This window comes from Haemorhous mexicanus, chromosome 8, assembly GCF_027477595.1.
Source record: "Haemorhous mexicanus isolate bHaeMex1 chromosome 8, bHaeMex1.pri, whole genome shotgun sequence".
Taxonomy (NCBI): Eukaryota; Metazoa; Chordata; class Aves; order Passeriformes; family Fringillidae; genus Haemorhous; species Haemorhous mexicanus.
Window position 1 is genome coordinate 6,376,547 of NC_082348.1, and position 25,720 is coordinate 6,402,266.

Genomic DNA, 25,720 nt, shown 5'->3' on the forward strand with positions numbered 1-25,720 from the left:
AAGCAAGGTTCAGAAATGGACCTGATTTGTAAGACAGTTATCCTCTTTCTATTGGTTTCTCTCAGCCTTGGCATAGATGGGGAATTGGCTCAGAATTTTATCACCATTGCTGGGCCTCTGCCCAGTGAGCTGGCAGAGAGGTTGGGCCTGCAGGACCAGGTCCTGCCCGAGGACCCTGCCGTGGCCGAAGCCCAGGGTTACCTGTGCCAGCCAGACCTCATGGCCTCCGAGCTGCCCCGGTACTTGAGGCAGCTCCGGGAGCTGGGGGTGACACACTACAGACTCCTCCTGCCGTGGGCCCGCGTCCTTCCCGCAGGCAGCGCCATGGCTGCGGATGAAGCCCAGGTGCGGTGCTACCGGCAGCTGCTGGAGGCCCTGGCTGCCGCAGGGCTCAGAGCCGTGCTGCTGCTGCACCGCGGCCGCCTCCCCGGCGCCGTGGCCGCGCAGGCCGGCGGGAGGAGAGCCAGGGCTTTTTCTGAGCTTTTTGTGGAGTATGCAGATTTCAGCTTCCGTGCCTTTGGGGACCTGGTGGATGTGTGGCTCTCCTTCAGTGACCTGCCAGAGGTCCTTCAAAGCCTGCCCTACGCTGAGCCCCAGGAACGAGTCCAGGCCGTGGTTGCGGCTCATGAAGGATTTTACTCCATGCTCCATGAGAAAGTCTCACCAGCAGGTAAGGAGAGCAGGGGTTTTCAGTATGACTCACAAATAATTTGTGGTTGCATTAAATGGCAACTGCTACATGGAGTCTCTAGATGTTTTTGTGTGCCTCTTCCTGACCCCCAGATGAAAGACTAAAACCTTTCTGAAATGTACCTGAAACCATGAAGAGATAGGGCACAGCAAGTCTCCTATGTGGTAATAACTGTGTGGAAGTCTGCAATGCCCTTGGTTTGACTTTCCTTACTGCAGAAATTAAATCCCCAATCTACCTGTGTTATACAGAGCAACAGATTTTCACCTCTTCCATGATGGGTAGCTGGGATTTTCCAAGCAGATACCTCCTTGGGTCTGCCTTTGGTTTTTCTGTCCCAGACAGACAACCAGTAGAGCTGGCTGAGTCACTATTTCTTTTCCCAAATTTTTAATTAGTTAATTAAATTTAAATTTTTGCATTTGTCAGGAATACTTTGTTGTACAGTTCACACTATCTGGTGATAGCCCTTAGAAGTTGCCCAGATCCCCTCCTGGATCCCCTGTCCCTCCAAGTTCCTGCCACCCCAACGTCTCAAAAACATTCAGCATAGAATGGATTAAAAGAAAACCAACAATTATAGAACCATCACAAAGGCATGAAAATTAATAAAGATATTATTTATGCAGGGAGTGGAAGGGCATTTTATTTACAAAGGCCCCTTGAATGGTGCCTTTGAATTCCTACCTTCTTCAGTTCTCCATTGAAATCACAGAGTATCCTGAAAACTACCTGGAGAAGTGCTGGTGTTCCACAGCTTCAACAATTTAAAACTGATTTTAAAACAACTGCAGTAAACTAAAAGTTTTATTTGTCCTTAATATGTTACCAACAGACTGCCTCTTTCTTTCTCAAGGTGGAAAACTGTCCATTGCTTTGGAAATGGATGTCTTGGACAGTGCTTCATCAGAATTGCTTTCACTTTCTCTTCAGGTAGCTCATAATATTTCCTCATTAAGGAAATATTTTCAAAATTATATCAATTTGCCTTGATTTAGCTTTGGTTTTATGTATGGGATCAAATGACTTGTTGTAAGTTAAATAAGATTTTAGCAGGTTGACCAGTTTGTAAGCTTTAATTATTCGATTAGTCTGATCATGTGAAACCAATGATTTAAAAATTGTTTCAGCATCCTTTCTTGGCTGGTAGGCACTGATTAAGCTACATGGAGACAAATTTGCTCTCCTAATTGGCAATGTCAGCAATATACTTGCTAAATGACAAGATGTCTCCAGAAAGGGTACCTGTAACCGTTTTCTCTGCAGGTGTACTTAGTGCACCACCAAAGATATGGATGCATTATTCTAATTAGCTGCTATTTAAAATACCTGCTGATTATGTTAAAACCTAGACTGAGTTGTGCTAAAAGTGATGTATTTGCACAGGGATGGCACAACAAAAGGAGAATTAATCTCTACAAAGGCAATGACATTCTTTCTTAAAGATCCAGTTCCCTGTTCATAGCTGTCCTCACCAAGAGGATGTTGATGTAGGTTGTAATGTACACATGACAGTGCAGGGTTTTTTTCCTGTATTCATAATCCTTCAAAACTTAGAACTAGGTCAAGCAATGTTGTAGGATTTAAGCAAGGTGTGGTTTGTAGGGAGAGCAAAGTAGTTTGAGATGAGCTCAATACAAGAGAACCTTGGACTGAAAAACAAACTAAAAGCTTATCAGTTTTATCCAACTTCATCACCTGATTCAACAAGAGAGTGCAATCTGTTCTATTGAGGTTGATGACTTCAGTGGGATAACACTTGTGGTATGGAATTATTAAAGATTTCTGAAGTGGACTTTCAGCCAAGGGTTAGATAAGGTTATGTACCTGAACCCCATAGTTATAAAGGTTTCTCTGATAAATCATAAACAGATATAAAGAAATTATCTGTAAATAATTAATTTTAAATTCATAAAATAGAATTTAATGTAGTTGTTTAAGGTGTACTTTGTTTAGAAGGAGACATACAAAGCTCATCTTCCTATACAGTATCCAGTTTGTCTCTCTATATTGTCCAGTGCTCCCATACAGCTGTATGGCTTCTTACTCCAGCAATATGTCTCTATCAAACCTTACACAGTTTTATGTATTTTTAATGTAATACTTAAAAAAAAAAATCCTACTTTTCTCCAGCATGATTATTTTCCTTTTCTTTTTTCCAGGATTCAGTAGACTTTGTGTCTCTTAAACTTCAGTACCATTGTGGAAATGAAACAGATTTCTACAAGAAATTGAGTGAATTCCAGGTAAAGTTATGCACAGGGTTAAAATGATAGCAGCAAACAACAGACCATAAGTAGGAGCAGAATTTCATGTCCTGTGATGCATGTCTAAAGAGTTCTGATTTTCTGTGAAAGTTCAGGCAGCAGCTACATTAGGAAGCAGATGCAAAGTGTTCATTTCTCTGTTGTTATTCTGACTTAAAAACTGTTATTGGAAAATGCTGGAAAGGATCGTCTTGGTCAATGCTTATTATTGATGCATTAACAACTGGAATGGCAAAATTCTTTTGTCTGGGACTGAAAAACCTTCTCTCTCACATGCTAAGTGTTTGATAGCTAAGCTGTTAGGCCAAGCGCTGAAAGATATTAAACTCTAGCATGAGCTCTACTTCAGTGCTACCAAACTTCACATTCCTCATCAGCAGGTGTAGAAATCATCATTAGGTGCTAGAAATGTTACTGAGGGTGAGTTTATTAAAGGATCAGATCTCCTGGCAGCACCAACATCAGTGATGCTTTAGATTGGCACCTATTATAACCTGGTACCTATTATTGAATCTCTGGTAGTGAACTGCGTTTTTAAAATTCATAAGTAAAGAGTCATCCAGCATCTGGGTAGCAGGATAAAGAGCTGCCCATTTAAAATGCAAAAAATGCCAAGAACACGGTTTTACTAGCTGGCTGATGCTTTTCATACCACTCCCTGATTTCTGTTTTGCAGAGTATCTGGAAAGACAAAGACATCTTGGTTTTTAGTTTAAAGGTCCTTGACTGTGCCTCCATGGAAGAGCATCCTTTCATACCAGTAGCTGCCATTGCCACAGGTGAGTGATGTTTGAAGAGGAAGAGTTTTTTAGTTAAGATCTGCATGATAACTTGTAGAGAAAATTCAAAATCATCCAATCTAGGCTGCTGCTATTAGATGAAATAACTTTACAGTTTTTTTTATAATATTCTTGGAAAATTAAGGCTAGATGGTGAGTGTTGAGGGAGGGGAAGCAGAAAATCTTTCCCAGATCTTTTCTTCCTTTTCATCAGCCTCAAACTGCAGAATGGGAGGTTTAAGTTGGATATTAGGAAAATTTTCTTTCAAGATATAATTTTTTGTTACAAGTAGTGTCATGCAGTCCATGGCATCGAAAACTATACCCGTCACTTACCATTTGTTTGTTTGCAGCTATTAACAAAGAAGAAGCACATATGATTGGGTGTGACATTAATGAGTTCTTGGACTACTTACCTCATGTTTTAAGGTACTGTAAAAAATACTGTAACACTATACATGCTGTAATAGGATACAGTAATAAAACAGCTTCCTCTAGAAACCTATGTGCAGGGAGGGACAAGATGTTTTAGTGGTAAAGTCTGCTGTTAGTTGCTGAAAGGGCTGCAAAGGGCTGTTTTTCTGCTGAGCCCAGTCTCTTTCAATTACTTGCAATCCTCTATCCTGCTACTAATCCTATAATGTAATCCTCTTCCACTCTCTCATCCTTGGTTACCCAAATTGCACCTTCAAGCCAATAGTTACAAGTACGTTTTTCAAGCCTTCTGCTTTTTTCAAGAGCAAAATGGTTATAAATAAACAAATCCAATAGAGGCTTTCCTAGGGAAGAAGCCAGTTGAGCTTATGGAAATGTGGGAGATGTCATGGTGCAAGGAGATGCTAAGGATTACAATGGCAGGAAACTCATGAAGCAGTTGTACCATGGGAGATTGCTGCTCACTGCAAGGATTTTGTTTGCATCTCTGACCTAACTAATGGATTATGGGACTCCACATGCAAAGAGCTGTTCTGCAGTTACCCACTGCCCTCCACCTTCATGTCCCAGCTGGGAGAGGGCAGGGTTTGATTGATTGATCAGATGTCAGAGGAAATATATGGGGAGTATGTGATCTGAATGGAAAGCAAACTTCCTTTATACTCTTGTGTTTGCAGGTTTTATGGCACTGACATCACCTTGGAGATTTTAACCTCTATTTATTATATTTCCAGTGAAACAAATACTCTACAGGAAAACCCAGATGCTGTTCTTGCTCCTCGGTCCTCGTATCAAACAGTCTGGGAAATGTTTGGTGAACAGTCTGAATCGGAGAGGGATTCTTTCCTGCAAGATGTTTTCCCAAGTGGGTTCCTCTGGGGCATATCCACAGGTGCCTTTAACATTGAAGGAGCTTGGGCAGAGGATGGTAAAGGAGAGAGCATCTGGGACCACTTTGGGCATGGGGGTCATGTCCAAATGAACCAAACAGCAGATGTGGCATGTGACAGCTACTATAAAACCGGCTATGACATTTACCTGCTTAGGGGTCTTCACCCCCAGCTGTACAAATTTTCTGTATCCTGGTCTAGAATTTTCCCTGCTGGCATGAACAAGACCATCAATTCCAAGGGTGTTGATTATTACAACCACTTAATTGACCGCTTGGTAGACTCTAACATTGAGCCCATGGTGACTCTGTTCCATTGGGACCTGCCCCAGGCTCTGCAGGCTCTTGGTGGCTGGCAGAATGAAAGCATCATAGATGCTTTTGTGAGCTACGCAGACTTCTGCTTTTCCACATTCGGGGACCGGGTCAAGCTCTGGGTTACATTCCATGAGCCCTGGGTTATCAGCTATGCTGGCTATGGCACCGGAGAGCATCCTCCAGGAATCACTGACCCAGGAGCAGCATCTTACAAGGTAGGGCACAGGAATAATTAGGTTCCTGAAGCTACTCTTGTTGGGTTGTTTTCCATGCTGGTTCTGTGCTTTAACTATGTTCAAACCTAATGTGGCCTCTGAGACAACTATTTGGTTGCTGGATTTATGATACTTAAAAATGAGTTAGTTAACAGAGGCCAGACGTTATTTTATTTTTCTATTCTGAAGGCTGATGTAGATGGATAGTCAAATTCTTTTGGTTATTCCAAAACCTACTACACTCCCTTGTCTATCATTAGTTTTGTCAAGGTGTTTTCTTTTGGATGGAGAGGACATTTTCACATGGCAATAAATCAACCAAATGCTTAAGAGGTTCTGTGCAATGGAATGTGATACATTTTCCTCTGCCTTCTGCTTCCCAGGTTGCTCACACAATTCTGAAGGCTCATGCCAAGGTCTGGCACTTGTATAATGACAAATACCGTTCTCAGCAATTGGGAAAGGTGGGGCTGGTGCTGAACTCAGACTGGGCTGAACCCAAAACTCCAGGCAGCTCCGAGGACATGAGGGCATCTGAGAGGTACCTGCAGTTCATGCTTGGCTGGTTTGCTCACCCCATATTTGTTAATGGTGATTACCCAGATATGCTGAAGGCTCAGATCCAGGAAGTGAACCAGCAGTGCTCCACGACAGTTGCACAGCTGCCCGTGTTTACAGAGGAGGAGAAGTCCTTGGTGAAAGGGACTGCAGACTTTTTTGGCCTTTCCCATTACACTTCCCGCCTGGTCAGTGCCGGGACTATTGGGATGTGCACACCGGGCTACGAGAGCATTGGGAACTTCTCCTTGCATGTAGATCCTTCCTGGCCACAGGCTGCCTCTTCTTGGATCCATGTGGTCCCTTGGGGATTAAGAAGGCTGCTGAAGTTTGTATCCCAGGAATACACAGGGTCAAAGATCCCAATATACATAGCAGGGAATGGTGTGCCTACAGGAGACGCCGGAGATCTACTCAATGACACCCTGCGAGTAGATTACTTCCGCCAGTACATCGATGAGGCCCTGAAAGGTATGGAGAAATTAAATTACTTTATTTTTTTTTAATCATGGCAAGTGGTTACTCTAGCCCTTCCATGGTGGTTAACTTTAAAACATCACCACTTGCACAGTGAGCCTCCTGTTGTGTAGGTAATGAGTGTGACTTTATACTCTTAAGCCTGTCTGGTGTCCAGATATGGAGCTCTCCATTCTCTTTAGATATTGGAATGCACTTTTTTATATATGGATTATTGTAGACTGACCTAAGGTCAGTCCCTCTGTGAGGAAACTATTCATACACTCCAGTTCTCCTGGAGATAACTGGTGCAGGCTTTTGCCTGTAGACCTCTCATAAACTGGGGCATAAACTGCCTTTACCAGTTAATCAGACCTACATGCCAGTAACCATTTCAGACTGGAAATATCTTTCTAAAATTCCTACATCAATCATTTTGAGAATGTTTAGGTTATGCTTGTAGAATGTTCAAGTTATGCTTGTATCTTTGCAAGATGTGTATCTTTTGACATAAAAATAGTGTTAGTGGCAAGTTCTGGACAAACATAGAGAGCTGAGATTTCAAATAGAGATTTGACTGGTGCTCTTTAGATAGACTAAACAATACTGTCAGGAAAACATTAAATATGCTCTATTAAATATATTGGTGATCAGTGTGTACAGCATTTGATCTGCTTGACCTAGATCTCAACATACTGCTAGAAGTGCTGAAAGAGCTACAGAAAACACAATTTAACGTTGTTGTTATGCCTCAGCAGAAGTAAAGAGGATGGACTGCACATGGGAGTGAACTTTTTTGAATAAGAGAGATTTAGTGCTTTTTTGTAAGCAGTGTGAGGAGGGATGCTGGATTTGCCTATGCTGGTATTGGGTACACAGTTCAGCTAAAAGAAGCTCTCCTGTGCTCAGGGAATGTAGGCAAGTGCTAAATATCTGTAATGTTTCAGTTTAATTACAGTGTTAAATCTAAAAGTGAACCATACACGTAAATTGATGAAATCTGCTTGAAAACAAGAACACAGGGGAAGGGATACCAGTGTCCTGTACTCAGGACACCTCTTGACAAATACTTCTTTTCTCACACCTTTCTATTACTAAGCATTTCACCAGCTCCTATTACCAGGCTGACTGCTTTTCCTACCAGATACTCCTAATTGTTTAGGAAGTTGTTTTAGCCTTTAAAACCATTTGCAAGTGCTTGGCTTGTCACACCTATCCTTGGCTGTGGTGCTTCTGTAGTGCTGAGCTGTGTTCAGGAAATATTCAGGTGGGTAATTAACAGTGTTTTGTTTCTGTGGCAGCGGTGAAACTGGACGCTGTTGATGTCCGGTCCTTCATTGCTCGATCCCTGCTTGATGGCTTTGAAGGCCCAGCAGGATACAGCCTAAAATTTGGGCTGCATCATGTGAACTTTGAAGACAGCAACAGACCAAGGACTCCCAAGGCATCTGCTTACTTCTATTCCAGTGTTATTAGAAAAAATGGTTTTCCCTCCCAAGCCTTGAGCAGATCTGCACCAGTGGTGTTTGACCGACCTGTGCCATCAAAGCTGCCAAGTTTACCAGCATCAGAAGTTCCCTCCAAGGCAAAGGTTGTCTGGCAGAAGTTTTCATCCCAGACTGCCTTTGAAAGAGACATGTATTTTTATGGGACATTCCCAGAGGATTTTTCGTGGGGTGTGTCTTCCTCTGCCCACCAGATAGAGGGAGGTTGGGATGCTGATGGCAAAGGACCCAGCATTTGGGATAACTTTACTCATGTCCCAGGGAATGTAAACAATAACGATACTGGAGATATAGCTTGTGATAGCTACAACAAGGTGGAGGAAGATATTTACATGCTGAGAGCCTTAGGGGTAAAGAACTATCGCTTCTCCCTGTCCTGGCCTCGAATTTTCCCCACTGGAAGGAACAACTCAATCAACAGCTATGGAGTCGCATACTACAACCGTCTCATTGATGGACTGATTGCAAACAACATCACTCCAGTTGTCACTCTCTACCACTGGGACCTACCACAAGCTCTCCAGGACATCGGTGGCTGGGAGAGCAATGAGCTGATTGACCTGTTTGACAGCTTTGCAGACTTCTGTTTCCAGACCTTTGGGGATAGGGTGAAGTTCTGGATTACCATCAATGAACCCAACATCATTTCCCGGATGGGCTACGGCGATGGGTTGTTCCCACCCAATGTCAAGGAGCCTGGCAGCGCTCCCTACAGGGTTGCCCACATCTTACTGAAAGCTCATGCCAGGGTCTACCACACCTATGATGACAAATACAGAGCGAGTCAGGGAGGGGTCATTGCCCTGTGCCCCTTCATTAGCTGGGCTGAGCCAAAGACACCAAGCGACCCCAGGGACATTGAAGCTGCTGACAGGTACCTGCAGTTTTTGGTGGGTTGGTTCACACACCCGATTTTCAAAAATGGGGACTACCCTGAGGTCATGAAGTGGAAAGTTGGGAACAGGAGCGAGCTCCAGAACCTGCCGTCGTCGCGCCTGCCGGTTTTCACAGCGGAGGAGCGCGAATACATCCGGGGCACAGCAGACGTCTTCTGCTTCAACACATACTCCTCCAAAATTGTAAGCCATTCAACAACACGTCTGAGGCCCTTCTCTTATAAGTATGACCAGGAAGTTTCGGTAACTGTTGACAGCTCCTGGCCTTCCTCAGCTCTCTCTGACCATCGGCCTGTGGCCTGGGGACTGAGGAGGGTACTGAACTGGATCAAAGAGGAATATGGAAACCCCCCAATATATATCATTGAGAATGGCGTGGGGAAAAAGACCAAATTGGATGTTGATGACAATGCCAGGATATTTTACTACAAAACATACATTGATGAAGCTTTAAAAGGTACCAGAATTTGCTTTTGTTTTGTTGGTGTTGTGTGTCTCCTCTCTAGATTTCTGATTACTTAACTCCTCTGAAGAGTACTTTTTAAAAGTGGTTGATATCAGTCTTTAAATAGTCTGAACACATTATAAACATAGTGTTTGATTTTATGATCTCCTTTGCATGGTGGTACTTTGTTTCCTCCAGCTGTGAAGATTCTCTCAATGATCTTAGTTGACCAGTGCCACCTGTATGAAACTAGGAGCCTGTATGTGCTTGCATGTGAATTCCTTAGGGTTCATTTAATGTGTGATTATGCCACTGATGCTCCTGGTTTTTCTCTGGTCTTTCAGCTTACAAGGTAGATGGTGTTAATCTGAAAGGATACAACGCTTGGTCTCTGATGGATAACTTTGAATGGGTGGATGGTTATGATCCAAAATTTGGATTGCACCAGATTGATTTTGACAACCCCAACAGGCCGAGGACGCCGAAGCGCTCTGCTGTGTACTATGCTGAAATCATCCGCAATAATGGCATCCCACTGCCCAAGGAAGATGAATTTTTATATGGAGAGTTTCCAGAGAACTTCTCGTGGAGTGTGGCAACTGCAGCTTACCAGGTTAGGAAACTGAGATGGACTCCTGAAGTATCTGTGGACAGTTAATTGATTGTGTGGCACCACAAAGAATAACAGACTGAATTCTTTGCTAGGCTGGGACCTAAATTTGGGGTTGCTAATAATTCTTCCCGCATTTTCAATTACAGATCGAGGGAGGATGGAGAGCAGATGGGAAGGGACTTAGCATTTGGGACAAATATTCCCACACTCCCTTGAGAATCGGCAAGGATGCGACTGGAGATGTAGCTTGCGACAGCTACCACAGGATTGAGGAGGATGTGGAAATGCTGAAAAGCCTCAAGGTGTCTCACTATCGCTTTTCAATCTCCTGGTCCCGTGTTCTCCCAGATGGGACCACCAGGTACATCAATGAAAAGGGACTGAACTACTATGAAAGGCTGATTGATGCCCTTCTGGCAGCCAACATTATGCCTCAGGTAACTACACCCAGTAACTTTCAGGTTACTAAAAAATACCAAACCCCAAATTTGATGCTCAGAGCAATGTGTGCGTTTCCATCCTTACCCTACTTCACACAGAAATTGTTTTTCATGGTTTTTCATTTCATTTTGTGAAGAAACATGGGGTATTGCATAAGCAAATGAACTTGGAATGTAGGGATGTGTTGAAATTACTACCCGGAAAGGCCACAGTAAACTTATTGTTGGCTGTTTCCAATTGCCTTCTTGTCCCTTTACCTTGGAAATAGATTCCACAGGGACCTATGCAGGAATCTTTCAGACACTGAGGTGAGACTGACTTATGTAGTTCCCAGGATCTTCCTTCTTGCCTTTCTTAGTGATGGCTGTAACTTTATTCTTTTCCCTGGAGTCAGGAAGCTCCACCGGTCAGTGTTATTTGTCACATACAATAGCTGGTGACCTCAGCTCTTTCAACATTGTTGAGTGACTTTGAGCTGTCCTCATACCCCTGTACCAGCCCAGACAGGTGTTCTAGTGGATTGTATTTCAGCTGAGAGTCGGTGCAGGTGCAGCAGTTCTTCACTGATGAGTTCTGGCTGTCACAAGGTAGTTTTTGGTAAAAGCTTCATCTTCACCATTAGGCAGTCCCTAAAGAAACTGGCAAAAATGTATTTTATTGCATGCATGTGTGATCACTGCAGTCAAAACAGGTAACTGCAGATAAAAGCACAGTTTATTTGTGGTGATAAATGAATCTGAGTTACTATGAGAGTGGCTGTTTGAGTCCTTTGTCCTCCTGTCTTTTCCCACAGGTAACTCTCTATCACTGGGACCTCCCACAGGCACTGCAGGACGTTGGTGGGTGGGAGAATGATACTATAGTTCAGAGGTTTAAGGAATATGCTGAGGTCCTTTTCCAGAGGCTAGGGGATAAAGTGAAATTTTGGATAACCCTCAATGAACCCTACAACACTGCCTATCTTGGCTATGGCGTTGGCACAGCTGCTCCAGGTAAGACTGCTGGACATAGCCTCAGAGCCCTCGTGGTGCTTTCAGCACAACTGTTTTATGCTGCAGCAGAGCAGTTCCTTGGGGTTGCAAAGGTAGAACAAGGCAACTGGTGTGCTGTGGATAGATGGGGTTTAGATTGCTGTGGTGTGCTGAACAGGTCCTTCTTTTACTCTGCGGGTCACCTCTAAGTCTGGATTACACTTGCTGCCTGGAGCAGACCTTATTTCCAGACCAGCTCCAGGGACTGGGGAGAAGATTTAGGGCTCAGCAGCAGGGTAAACCAAGAGGAGGGGATGTGAGACAACCTGAACACACAGCTTTCTGCTTTCCAAACTGGCAGCAGCAGCAGCCTGTGCCAGGGCTGGCAGTCAAGGTCCCACTCCAGAGGGAGGAGGGGGCAATGCAGGGTTCTCCTTGCACAGCCTTCCCATGGCAGCTGCTCCTTCAGCTGCCTCTGCCTAGCACTGATTCCAACCCAGGGCTGGGCTTGGGGCACCAGGTGTTGCACATTCATTCCTTTTCCAGGGACAGCTGTGGGTGTCCTGGGGTTGTGTTAACCTGGGAAGGAGCTGTGAGAGGGCTGGGAAGTGCTGCTCCACTGCCCATGCTGTCTCTGTCCCTGCAGGCGTCTCGGTTCGGCCAGGGCGCGCTCCCTACGTGGTGGGGCACAACCTGATCAAGGCACATGCGGAGGTCTGGCACCTCTACAACGAGACCTTCAGGGCCAGGCAGGGAGGGCTCATCTCCATCACCATCAACTCTGACTGGGCAGAACCACGCAACCCACACAACCAGGAGGATGTTGAAGCTGCCAGACGGTTCATGCAGGTACAGAGACCCCTGGTCACAGCTCTCCCAGCTGCTCCAAGTGACACCCCTTCTTTGGGTGCTGGACGTGCCCAGAACCCAGGTCAGCATCTTACTGAAATAAAATGGTGAGGCAGAGGCATCACTGCAAGGAAATGTATCCCCCTCTTATGGGGGCTGATCAAGAATGCCACAGAAAAGAGACAAAGTATGGTTGCAGTGACAAAAGCTTATAAATTTACTGCTGTTATATGGGCATCCCTTTGTATCTCCGTGTGCCTATTGTAAATTCAAGTATCACCTATAAAGCAGCACATGACAGAGGAATGGCTAAATCCCAAGTTTTGATATATGATTTATCCTCCCTTATCTCCTGGTTTAGTTTTTTCTAGGTTGGTTTGCTCACCCCATTTTCAAAAATGGTGATTATAGTGAAGTGATGAAAAGAAGGATTCAGGAACGAAGTCTGGCCCAGGGCCTGAGCAAGTCTCGGTAAGAGTCCAGGCACACATCTGCTTTTGTTTCACTGGCTGTGCCAAATCATGCTTTTCTTATAGAAATGATACATTTCAATGATTCTATTCCAATGTTACTGTAAAAAAGCTAACTATCCTCACAGAAAAATTCTAGTGTATATTTTCAGAGAGTCACAGTATGGTTTGTGTTGGAAGGGACCTTAAAGATCATTTAGTTCCAATCTAGGCAGGGGGGCTTTATCTATTCCCTGACTTTACCTCTCTTGCAAACTAAATTGACTAATATATCTTTGGGGTAATAAACTGTCAGCTCGGTGACACCGTAACTGTGCTGCATTAGCCACAGTACTTTACCAGATGCCTGTAGTAAATTTGTTTAACTTTTCTTAAAACTATGTACTGAACTCATTGGGTCCCTCTCAGTTACATTTCTTATTTTCCCTTCCCAGTTCCTCTCCTTGTGCTTGTGGTGCTAGTACCAAGGATCCCAGCATTACCCATGGAGTGTGTGCAAAGTGTATTTTCTGTTTTCTCTTGCAGACTTCCAGAATTTACTGAAAGTGAAAAACAAAGAATTAAAGGCACATATGACTACTTTGGTCTAAATCATTATACCACGGTTTTAACATACAACCTAAACTATCCTAAGGGTGTTATGTCATATGACTCTGATAGGTAAGAGATGAATGGAAATTATTGGTCAAGTAACATCTGCACACCTGGAGCCTGGGTTAACTGACAAGTAAATTTATAGGACATAAAGCTGAGATAGGTGTTTTAAGCTGTTATAAAACAATACTAGAGATAATGTAACCAAGCAGTGCCTGAGGTGCTGCTGTCACAAAAGCCTTTTTCTTACAGACATGAGGTGATAAACAGTATTTATGATATTTCCTGCCTCCAATCTGCAGTTTAAACTGTGAGGTGTTGTCCTGGTTTATGCATACTGATCCATTTGCTATTAAACAGGTTTAGGTCCCTCACTGTATTGGATAAATGCAAGTTCAAAGCCTAAATAGCTAAATCACTTCATGGTTAAGTATAGATTAAGTCAGGATTTTTTATTTAGACACTAATTTTATTTCTCAACCTCAAAAAGTAATAGTAGGAACTTACTTATTTTTCTAATGAGAATTCAGGTAATGGTGGGACCACATGTGGGGGTGAAATTGTCTCCTTTCCAAAATGTTTCCACAGGGAATAGATGAAATTGGAAATAAGTTTGCTTTGCTGGTACATCCCAGCCCCTTATAGTTTAATCCTCTAGGACAGCAGGCTCATTACATTCCTGCATGTAATGTAAAGGGCAATTTTGTGTGCTCAATCACTGCATTATGCCTTGAAAAGCAGAAATGGCATTGTAGTATGCAAAGATTTGGAACCAACATCACATCATCAGCCACAGTGGCTGATTTGCACAGAGTGTAATTGTAAATCAAAGCACAAGAAGTGTTTTTTTAGGCTTGTGAGCACCAGCAGCACCTCAGCCCTGGGCACGGAGCTGCCTGGCAGGTGGGACTGGCCCTGAGCAGTGTCCTCCTCCACAGGGGCGTGGCCACAGTGACTGACCGCAGCTGGCTGGGCTCTGGTTCCCTCTGGCTGAAGGTGACACCCTTTGGGTTCAGGAAGATCCTCAGGTGGATAAAGGAAGAGTACAACAACCCTCCCATTTATGTGACTGAAAATGGAGTCTCAGAAAGGGGAGCCTTTAAGTTCAACGACACTTGGAGAATGCATTACTATCGGACTTATATTAACGAGGCACTGAAAGGTAAGAGTGAATATTGACATCTGGTCATCCAAAGCTCTGGAGAGCAGCACTGGCTTTGCCACAAGACTGATGTGTATAAAGCAATTTGTAAAGAGCTGAAAACCACTGCTATCACACTTGCAAGTTACACAGTTACATGGGCTTACTGAATCCACTTCCAAAAGCTTTTGGGTTTACCAAAAACTGCTCATGGATAGTCACAAATGTGCAGGGAAAGATGATCTAAAGGAAAAGAACAAACCCTGGGTTTAGTGGGATATATTCTGCAGATTCCTTAGTTTGCTGCACCTGGTGAGAGAGGTACCTGATAAACTGCTTCTAGTCTGACTACTGCTGTGTCTAAAAACTGCGTATTTTTAAAAAACAACAGTAAAAACCCAACTCCCAAACTGGTTTCAGTTACAGCAGTGGTCAAACAACTTCAGGAAAGGGCTTTTTCAGTTTGCTTTTCTGATGTACTGGGAGCAGCCAGGTGTTCAGGCATTTACTGCCATGTAAAGGCCCCACAAACACTTGTTTAGGCAATGGTTGCATTTTAGTGGGTTTTCTTCTCTATTCCTAAACCTTTGTTTCTTGCACAAAAGCTTTGATTTTTGGAGCAGAGAAAAGCACTGTCCAGTCCTGGGCGCTGAGTGAACTTGCTTGTTGGCAATAACCTCCCTGTGTGCCATGTGTGGATGCTCTGGAGCACCTCCCGGCCCTGGCTGGCCGAGGGGTTACCACTGACCTGTTTTCTCTTCTCTCTGCTCCTGCCTGCAGCTGTTGTGCTCGACGGTGTCGACCTACGGGGCTACACTGCGTGGACACTGATGGACAACCTTGAGTGGGCAGTAGGTTATGAGGAGAAGTTTGGGCTCTACTATGTGAATTTCTCAGACCCAGCCTTGCCACGGCACCCCAAGGCCTCAGCCAAGTATTACTCACAGATCATAAACTGCAACGGCTTTCCAGACCCAGCCATGGGCCCACATCCCTGTCTGGAACAGGAGCCAGAAGGTAAGTGACGCAGCAGAAATTGTGCTTGTGTGTTTGCATCTAATCCTAATCCCAAAAGAGTTCCATAATCCTAAAGTTTTTAGAGACACCACCATTATCTGCAATATTTTTTTTAAAGATTCCAGTCAATGTCACTTTCTTATGCAAAACCAGACTAACAACCAAACCTTGTGCAAGAGCTCAACACATGCTTGTCTTAAGAATGTAGCAAAAGTTACTCCATTAGACTTCATTCCAACAGAACTGCCCAAGATGTTTTCCAAACCACACACATGGAATATTCCCACAAGACTGTTTAGAAAAAATTTAGAATACTTTATACAAATCCTTGTTTTGGGTAAGGCTTTGGAAATATTGATTCTTTTGTCATTTGTGTCTTCTCCACTGAAGTAGTTCAATGAAAAGCAACCAGTGTTAGTGTGGGGGTTTGGGAATGAGAACACTCACCTGTCCCATCAGGAATTGCACTGTCAGCCTCAGCTGTGCCTTTACTGTGAGCTAGAATTGTATCATCCCTGATCCCCAGAGTATTGAAGAGCAGAGTTAAAAGCCTGGTGGAGGCAGGGAGCAGCAGTTCCCACACCTGCATGGAACAGGCTCTGCACTAACACTTTTCTCATTGTTTTCCCATTCAGTGACACCAACCGACCCCACTCCAGGAGCAGCTGACAGCGTGCGCTTTTTGGGATTGGATTTGACATCCCAAGGTGCAGAAATAGCACTCTATGTGCTGTTTGCTCTTTCTATAGTTGGAGCACTGGGCTTGGCTCTTTTTGCATACAAATATGGAAAATCATCCAAAAGATCCCATAAACAGTCACACATGGAACTTAGCAGTAAACTGTAATATTTCCACTTCATAGAATGTTTGTTTGTTCTTAAAAAAAAGTCTATACCACCAGGAAAATGAACTACTGCTTGCAGTATTGCACCTTTCTGTCTTGCCTCAGACATGGCTCCCCAGCATTTTGTTGTTTGCATTCCAATTTTAAAAGGGGGAGGAAAATTATTTTTCTGTGTTAACTATTTTGTCCATGGGCATTATTGATATGATTTCTTAAAAACCAAAGTAAAATTGGTTGTTCCTACCTGAATATAAAGATTCTGAACATCAGCTGGCATCTGTCCTTGCTTCATCATCAACAGTTCTGAAAGGACCCCTGGAAGTTCTCCTGCTCCTGAGAATTTTAAGACAAATTAGTGTCTCTCCTGGTGCAAACTGTTATACTGCAGCTACTGTACAGATTGGATTTTCACCCCTTTTCCTTTATTTCATGTACAGTAAGGTCATTTAAACTGGAACAAAATGTTTGTCTGCTGTATTTTAAATTTCAGTGCATGATCCTGCTTGCTTCCCTTGTGATACCAGCACATCAGAGGAACTTCACAAGATAGTCATGTTTTCTGGAAAATACTTTATTGAGTGCTTAGGGAATTAAAAACTACAAGGTGTTGCTTGCAGTTGCAGAAGCAAGAAAAAAGTTAAACATAAATTAGTTACCTGATTTGCTACTTATAGTGCTTCTGAAATCCTCATTTTAATCAGTCATTGTCTACCATGACCTTTATATGAATATATCTGGCCCTTAAATTTATGTAGCAGAATATTTATAGATTAAAAAGTGCCTTTCCATGGCATAGGGCAATATTTATGAAAGCTGATGGAGATTTTCAGTCTTTTTACTAGATTTCACCTACACCCACTTGATTTTTCTGACATAGGTGACTTTATTCCATAATCCACCAGGAAGAAGAATTAAGTAATTCAGTCAGTGTAAAGTAAGCCCCACTTGTCCAGAAGCTTTAGTTGACTTAGATCAAATATGAGAAGGGAAAAAAAAAGCAGCCAGATAGTAACTGCAGTTACTCAAAACTACATTTGTTGTGTAGAATTTCCATTCCAAGTATTGTTTTCATCTTCTCCATCATCTTGAGTCCTCAGTCTATATATTTTGCCTTCTTTTTTGAAGTCTTCCCCCCGCTTTTCCACTACTCGTTTCCTGACTGCTTGCCTAGGGCACAAAGAACAGTGAGGTTTGACAGTTTCCTCAGTAATAATTACACAAGAGAAGCAGCAAATGCAATAAACACAAATCATCCATCCTTCTCTTATCCTGAAGAATAGTTTTCTTCAACCCTTTGTTTCCTTGGGAAGCAATACCCAGGTGAAAATTTGTCACTTAAGCAGTCAGACAGAGTGGCAGACTCTCATTTTCCCTGTCATTGAAGCAATATGTGGCTTCTTCACCAGAAACAGCTGAGCAGCTCTCCTGGTACATGGGAGATCTCATTCTCTAGACAATACAAAACCTGTCAAAACCAGACTTCATCTGCTTCTGTTTCTTGAACAACCATCCCCTAACAGTTTGATCTCTCACTTTTAACATTTTTATCTTCCAAACAGTATCAGCTGAAGTGAAGCTCACCTGTGTAGTTACAGCTGAATTCCCTATTCATAAATGACTGCAAGACAATGCTTTTCCTACCGTGTAATTGGAAGTTCAGTTCCCCACTACAAGATTAAAGCAATTGCAGCAAGAGGCTTGAGAAACAGCTGCCTTAAACACTTTGCCTTACCTGCTTTGCTCGATGTTGCCCGATGTTGAGGGAGCTGAGTGGTCTTGCTGATGAGCTGATCTCACAGAGGGCTGTGAGGGGGGTGGGCTCGTAAACAGGAAGTTGCTAATGAATCTCCAAACCGCTAAGAGGGGGTAAAGGATTGTGCCCAAGAACTTCCACAGATCACTGCCTGAAGCCTGAACAACAGAAGTCGCAGGTCTTCCCGCCTGTCATGAACACACCAAGCAAATCTGTCAGGTATTAAAGTCCTGCTCCTGTACACAGAGTATTTCACACATCGTTTTGAAGCAGCTCAGCAGACACAAAGGAACAACCTTGGTTACACCTTAGACAAGTGTCTATGCCACCATTTATCTGCTTCAGAGAAACCTCTCCAAATCAGTCCTGACAAAAACTAGAGTAATTTTGCAGTCTGTTTAGGCAAAGAAAATCCCCAAATTCAAGCCAAATACCATCATGGCCAACTAACAGCAGGTATCCAGCTACTGGACTGCTGTTTGAAAAATCAAACACACCAAAACCCGACACCTACCGGCAGCAGCACTACTGAAGCACTGGGTGCTAACTCGAGTTCCAGTAACTTCTTTCCATAATCTTCTTTGGTAAACTCCCTCCTGGGAAACATTGTCGCCAGTGAAAAATTGCCGTAAGTGTTACCAACCGTCTGTGAAGCACATAAAGAAAACATTTTATTTAAAACTGCTCATTTTCAAACAACTGCATCTTTGCCAGCTGAGTATACCTTAACAAGAGTTTTGTATAAAACTATCAATCATCTTCAGAGTAGGAGATGAAATATTGTTCATTTCTCTCTATATCTTACTAATGACACACTGCAGCAATCCAAAGGCAGTTGGTGGCACTGGAGAAGGCTGCTAAAACTCCCTTCAAATACCCTATAAGGAAAGGAGTTTATGACAACTCCACCACCATCAACTACTTCATGTTCACCAAATCATAATCAGCACATAGCTGAGAAACAAAATGCCTGTATTACCTGTGCAGCAAACTGCCTGGCTTCTTCTAGCCGTGCTTCAGACGGGAACTGGTTGGTGAAGGAAGATCCATCGGGGAGGCGGAACTGAATCCTGGCTATTGCACTGCGGGACAGGTATTGGGGTCAGTCAGGACATGAACACTCCGAGACAAAGGCTCCTGGGCCTTGAGCTTGGTAGTACTGAAATGTGGCAGAGAGGGACAGTCACGCTGCCCAGGGCAGTGCAGAAGGGTTGTAAGATTGAATTCACAGTGGAAAACCACCTGCTGATCTCTCACAATGCATCTCTTCCACAGCTCCACATAAGGTTCCCATAGGTTTGGATAATTCTTAAACCAGCAGTGCTGGGCAAAGCAGGAGAGAGCTCTGAAGTGGGCAGCTGATAGCCCCAGCCCAACCTTGCTGAATCCAAGCCATCCACACACAGCCCCTGGATCTGCACCAAGCTCCCCAGCAGTGCTGACATTATCGAGCCATTCTGTCCAGGCATAATCTTTGGCATTCTCACCTTATCTAGTACCCCACAAGCTCCATTATATTGGTATTTAAATCAAAGCTCAGACACAAAACAGCTCTTATCTAACTAAAATAACACACCAGTAAAGATGGTTAGTATTTTATGATCATGAATGTCAAAAAGATGAAAGCTCTCAAAGAGCATCACGTTCATGTAAACAGCTACCTTTACTGTCACTATTTAAACAGCTCAACACTGCAACATGTTGTCAAGAGCTGAGGAGATATATTAACTCCTTTTAAAAAGTTTCTTTATCTCTCTCCCCCAAAATACACACTTGTGTCTCTACTGCTACTTACCTTCGCTCTCTTTGAGCTGCCTCTTTTCTGGCCTCTATTTCAGCCTGTTTAGCCTGAAGAGCTGCAGCTTTTGCAGCTTCTGCTTCTTCTTTCGATTTTGCAAAGCGAGCTGCCCTCTCAGCACGATCCTGTGGAAGGATCAAAGGGAAACCTTAACTGTTAACATAACTTGTTGCTAAACATTCATTAAAACAGACAGCTATGAGCAATACTCATGAACTAACTGCACAGATACAAATAGACCATATGGAGAAAGGACAGTGGAACTGCAAAGAATTATTCAGTGCCAAACTGCACAATCTTGTGTCATTAGCCAAGATGACACTTCTCACTGAGTCACTTCCCACAACCAGTTGTTAATAGATGATCTTCCCATGCAAGCTCAACACTCCAGGGAAGATAAAGGCAAACACATCTGAGTGTTCTATACCAAAACCTAATAATGAGGAGAAATTTCAGTTGTTATCAACTATTTACATCCATATATGCACACACATATATGCTAACTTGGAAAATAATCCTCCTCACCATTTTGAGAGCAGTGTTCTTGTGTATGTTCTGCAATTAAATACTCCCTGTGCTTTTCTTTTAGCACCATGCCTAAATTGCAATTATTTTGACGTTTATATGATAATTCTCCACTAGGCTCAAGCAATATGACAGAAATGTTTGTTCATATAGAAAAGAACTGTGAAGATGAAAGCAGAAATTTCATTTTATACACAGGAAATGCTAACTAAACCCCAAACACAAAAATCATTACTATACAAGGCTACAGGATCCAAATGGAAAAACAAACAATCTTTCAAAGCCTCAGCAAATGAGAAAATTTATCATTTTAGTACACTGTGAGAGAGAGAAGCAGCAAACTCTCTTCCAAAATGCAAAATTTACCATAGCAATCTGTTGCCTTATGCGCTCTCTAGCAGCTCTCTCTTCTGCCTTTTCTCTGTTCCTTTCCTCCAACATACGTTTGGTCAGTTCTTCTTCCTGTCGTCTTTTGTACTCCAACATTTCTTTACCAGTTTTCCTTCTTTCAATTTCTTTCTTAATTTCTTTCTGAATAGAGAGATATAAAAACTGGACCACAACATTGCCTTGGGCAAGAGAAAAGACTGAAGTATGTTTGTGTAAGAAGGAATTAATTATTTATTATTTATTCAAATAAGGGTTAAAAAAACCCACCAAACCTGCAATTGCAAGGGGTTTTACATTTTTGTGTTACCTGTTCTTCTTCTTTCCTTTTCTCTTCTCGTCTTTCTTCAAGCTTTTTTGTTAACCTAAATTTAAGAATAGAGTTAAAAGTCTTATTGCAGTATTTTCAAATGTTAATGAAGCATTTGCAAACCCAGGAGAACACATGAAAATGAGCTGTAGCACAGTGCTAATACCTCGTGTAGCAGCAGTGATTCATTCCCGTGCGGGTGCACCATCCGTGCAAAGGGCAGTGGTGATTTCACCACCTCCTTTCTCACTTCAGAGTTGTTTTAACATATTCCTTTTGTCCTTTTTCTACTCATTAAATGAAGAATCCTACATTTTCTTACTGTTGAACCAACTTATGAAGATATACAATAAGCAAATACTATTTATGATCTGTGGTAACAGAAACACTAAATCTCAATCTCTTTTTAGCTATTTAAGCCATCTGGTTTCTTCTGCACATCACCTCCTAAAATGGAACACAAGTAATATATAGCCCTGACATAGATGCATATGCATCTGTCTCAGCTATCCAGAAAAATGCCTCAGAATAATGATTAACTTAAAAGAACAAAGTAAATTTCTCAATACAGATTGCCAATAAAATCCCAACATATTTGAAGTCTGGGGAAATGGCAGGCATGACCCAATGTCAAAAGTCGTACAATCAGGAAAATGTATGGTAGCTGTTCAAAAGAAAGTGGTAATTACCACAGAGCTTGGCCTCTTTCTCCCCCTTGCAAAAAAATGCTGTAGATAAATTATACATTATTTAAAAAGGAACACTGATAATTATATTAAAATATTGACTGCATTGTCTTATCAGTGGTAAGTAATAAATGTATCTCATGTCTAATAACTTTGGTTATATTTGGAAGAAAACTAAAATAAGCATGAAAAAGATTCAAAATATATTTTAGTATTATAAATACTCCTATTTGCTAAACATGTGTTATGGTTTTAGACAGGATATTTCAAGTATCAATTACTTACTAAAAACAAGTTTATCAGCAATATCCCATATTTATAAACAATTTATAATGAATCAATCATGTTTTGAGCCAGGTGTTTCTGATCACGATACTTCAAAAAACTGAACTCAAGTTATTACTGTTCACTAATCAAAACACGAGTCTCAGAATAGGATTCCATTGACTTTTTCAATATCCCTGAACTACAAACAATCATCAAATCAACAAGAAGAAATAAGATGACATCTTTATACAAAATAGAGATGTAGGTTGGCATTTTATTGCACCAGTTTCCAGTGCTTTGAGTTCAATGTTTCAATTAATTCAAGAACCTGCAGCAAACCTATCCTCTCTATTGAAGCTATATCAAAGGCGAACACTTAAGAGTTTTCCAGATTACCTCTGTCTTTCAAAGTACATGAGAAATTATATTAATTAAAAACTTGGTTTGATATCAGCCCTAGTATTGTCAGAGACATGTAACAGAAAGTAAGACCACAAATATTTGCCAGATGACAACAGATGAAGGACCAAAATCCTGTAATTAAAAGTGTGTTAAAAAACCCCAAACCAACCCAAAATCCAACAAAACTGCCTCCTGAGAAACAAATACAACACATTAAGTAGTCTGCAAAAAAAAAGACTTGCCTTTCTACTTTGAGTGTAAGATCATTCACAGGCTGAGCATCATTTGCTTGTTCATCTGCAGAATTAGTTGCTTCCTGGCTTGCTTGACCTGAATTTGCTTCATCTTCAAGGGATTTACAAGAAAGCAGAAAAAAAGAAAAGGTGCATTTCTTATCATAACAATTATTAGGCTCACTGCTAGCCACAATTTGCAACTGGGATTATCTCATACAGGGTTCTGCTACTTAGACTCCCCCCCCAACAATTTGGTTTCAGGTTACTAAGCCAAAAAAGCTCTTTAATTTAATCCTTTTTCAGGAAAGCATACACAATTTTATTGAGTTATAAACCAAAGATTCCTCCCTAAAACTAAGCAGAATGACAAGTTATCCTTCCCTCTGGACTTGCACAAAGCATTCTGGAATATCCCAAGTTTTTCCTCAGTGAGTCTGCTTGATATATATCTTTTTATGTACCATCATGTAACAAATTAAGAAAAACCATTTCCAAAGCAAATAAGGTGGCATTTGAGGTGGCAAGAACACTAACCATTACCAGCAGAAGATGCTATTGTCTCAGGAATAAGAGCCTCAGCAGAGTCACCTGCTCTGGATTCTGCCCTTTCTGGAGCACCATCAGACTGAGAGGAGGGACAGGGAGCAGATGCCTGACTGCTGTTTTCCACAGGCCGCCCTTTCCCTGCGTGCATCTAAGAAATTGGGAAGAGAAAATGTAGCCTATGAAAGTTCAAATATTTTTCACAGGTTAAAATAGGTCAAGACTGAATTATTAGTGAAAAATCAACTCTATTGAAAATACAAAACTAGAATTACCACATTGTTGAGTATGGTACAATCATGCATTTCGTATTTTTTTCTAATTTTCGTCTTGCACTTGAAATCAAAGTGATAAAGCAATCTTCACTTGTACATAACTTTATAAATCCACATTACAGAACAATATTACATAACCACGTTATAAGCTGAGGAGTAATCCCCTTAAAGGTGAGTTGTCACATTTTGTCATTCCAGTTAAGAGCTCTTGACACATTTCTCCACTACTCTGGGTTTGTTTACACAGGTGATCTAAACCAAACAAAAATTAACACAGCACATATTCACAGTGCTTCCAACCTGTGTACTGAACTCAAGGTTGCAGATTTTATTGCTGGAAGGACAGAAACAGTAATTCACTGGTTCTGCTTCCACCAGTAATTTCCCAAAGGCACAAACTAAGGGCCAGGGCCATCACTGTCCTGAGCATTACCAGCTCCATCTGGAAGATCCAGCCTGCCAGCATTACCTGTTTGACTTTGTGGATTCTGGTAACAAGCTCTTCCACAGAAACGCTGCCAGCAATAACTTCCAACGGGATTCCATTGTCTCCTATAAAAAAACTGGATGGAACGCACACTACAGGATCTGCACAGGACAGTTAAGGATGGTGAATGGCAGGAGTTGACACAGAGTAACTTTACAGGGCAAAGCAGAACTTCCTACAGGAGCTTCTAGCCCAATGCTCTCATCTCCAACTGCTCACCAGCAGCCAGGGCCAAGGGAGGAAGAAAGAAAAAGATGCTGGCAAACATTACATGCAACTGGTAAGCATTTCTTCTTTCCTTTTTACTGGTTTAGGCCAAAGTATTTTTCTCCAACTTTTCAGGCAACTGATCATGCATTGATTTGAGAATATTTTTAGTGTCAGACAACATCTACTTAAGACAGTAATGAAATCTCCTGAGCATGAAGGATATCCAAGTTAAAATTCCCAGCATCACCCAGAATTAATGAGCTGTAAGCAGTGACCTCCTTGAGGCAGGCAGAGGTTTACCTGACTTCACATCTGGGTATGTGACAGAACACAGGCCACTGCTTGTTCCCCCTCCTCTGCACCTCTGAGCCCTAGCTCATAACTTAAAGCATTTTTTGTTTGTTTTTTAATGCTGATTAGTAGGACCAACAGGTTATTTAGATTACATAAAGCTTTAGATAATTTTCTATTTAGAGAATTACATAGGATTAACATTAAAAAACCCCAATTTGCTCACTTTATCTAATAACTGACAGCTAGTTGAATACACAGATGGTATCTATAAACACAGTTTATTGCATAGTTTTGTGCCAAAATAAGTATTTTCAATAGCATTGCTGGTAAGTATTTGTCTTAAGAAGGGTATTAACTTGTAAAGAGCAATTATCTGTAATCATAATGTAGCATCTAAACGGATCTCAAAGGATACAAATTTGAGAAAACTGCAGGCAGGCTTCACTGTTTAAAAGAAAAGATTAATTTAGGAGTAGCAATCATTTTGCAACAACTTCAGATTAGGTCTTTCATCATAAAAATAACTGTCCTAAAAAACTATTTAAATACTTGAGAGAACACTAAAAGCAAATTTGCATTGCATCTTATCATTAACATTCTGCAAAAGTGTTGACATGGTGACAATCCTTGGTTATCACAGTTGAGTACATAAAAATTAGGAAAGCAGTGCTAAAAGGCAAGTCAGGAAAAAGAAATCTAGTCTATTGAGCACAAATAATGTACTAAATCTAATAAAATGTCTATAGAGCATTTCAAAATAATACCATTTGGGGAAATGTCAGTGCACTTTGTGTACATGGACTGGAACACAAACATAACAAAAATAGCTGAGTAATTTACCCAGGAACTTAAATGCTTCTCCATTCTATGTGTTACAATGGAGGCAAACACATTTTCTCTGGAGCTTTACAGATTTTTATCTTTCTGAATTCATGAAAGGTTTTTAATTCATTATGTAACTTGGCAAACGAAGAACTGCCTCTAGCACTTGCATTTTTAATAGCATTTTTGTGTCTCTTTCAGTTGAGAAAGGGCAACCTCAAGCATTCTATTACTAGTACTGGAAAACAGTCTGAAATACTCAATGAGTATGTGCAGAACACAACAATAAATTCTGACCTTTTCTTAGGCTTTAGGGACTCCAGGAGTACT

At 41.8% G+C, this 25,720-nt stretch overlaps 2 protein-coding genes and 1 long non-coding RNA gene across 4 annotated transcripts in view; 1 reads left to right on the top strand and 2 right to left on the bottom strand.

Annotated features, from left to right (window-relative positions):
• LCT (lactase) lies at positions 1-18,299 on the top strand. The gene is made up of 17 exons (XM_059852542.1): positions 1-670; positions 1,548-1,624; positions 2,854-2,937; positions 3,635-3,737; positions 4,091-4,166; positions 4,907-5,594; positions 5,978-6,623; positions 7,910-9,466; positions 9,799-10,067; positions 10,214-10,504; positions 11,302-11,500; positions 12,126-12,328; positions 12,690-12,799; positions 13,324-13,458; positions 14,331-14,554; positions 15,314-15,550; positions 16,186-18,299. Exons 1-17 carry the CDS (start codon positions 16-18, stop codon positions 16,395-16,397), a joined length of 5,766 nt encoding a protein of 1,921 aa, XP_059708525.1. The 5' UTR covers positions 1-15; the 3' UTR covers positions 16,398-18,299.
• On the bottom strand, positions 4,872-10,952 carry LOC132330363 (uncharacterized). Its single transcript, XR_009487294.1, has 2 exons — positions 10,766-10,952; positions 4,872-6,616 (listed from the first exon to the last, which is right to left on the bottom strand). It is a non-coding gene; the product is annotated as an uncharacterized LOC132330363 (long non-coding RNA).
• The window catches only part of UBXN4 (UBX domain protein 4), a 14,584-nt gene continuing 5,809 nt past the window's right edge, over positions 16,946-25,720 (bottom strand). For both annotated transcript variants that reach the window (XM_059852545.1, XM_059852544.1), the window contains exons 3-13: positions 24,984-25,012; positions 24,047-24,165; positions 23,294-23,453; positions 22,766-22,868; positions 21,169-21,223; positions 20,838-21,002; positions 19,944-20,071; positions 19,128-19,230; positions 18,663-18,794; positions 18,128-18,336; positions 16,946-17,562 (exon numbers count right to left, since the gene is read on the bottom strand). In XM_059852545.1, the coding sequence (XP_059708528.1) occupies positions 17,424-17,562; positions 18,128-18,336; positions 18,663-18,794; positions 19,128-19,230; positions 19,944-20,071; positions 20,838-21,002; positions 21,169-21,223; positions 22,766-22,868; positions 23,294-23,453; positions 24,047-24,165; positions 24,984-25,012 (1,342 nt within the window). In that variant the 3' untranslated portion in view covers positions 16,946-17,423. The remainder of the gene's footprint in view (positions 17,563-18,127; positions 18,337-18,662; positions 18,795-19,127; positions 19,231-19,943; positions 20,072-20,837; positions 21,003-21,168; positions 21,224-22,765; positions 22,869-23,293; positions 23,454-24,046; positions 24,166-24,983; positions 25,013-25,720) is intronic.

What these genes read in the sequence shown, in the direction of transcription:
- LCT (XM_059852542.1), top strand. Translation starts at nt 16, where the DNA reads ATGGACCTGATTTGTAAGACAGTTATCCTCTTTCTATTGGTTTCTCTC. An exon ending in CAGGAGCAGCATCTTACAAG is followed by an intron (nt 5,595 to 5,977) that starts GTAGGGCACAGG and finishes TCTGCTTCCCAG; the next exon opens with GTTGCTCACACAATTCTGAA. An exon ending in TGGCAACTGCAGCTTACCAG is followed by an intron (nt 10,068 to 10,213) that starts GTTAGGAAACTG and finishes TTTCAATTACAG; the next exon opens with ATCGAGGGAGGATGGAGAGC.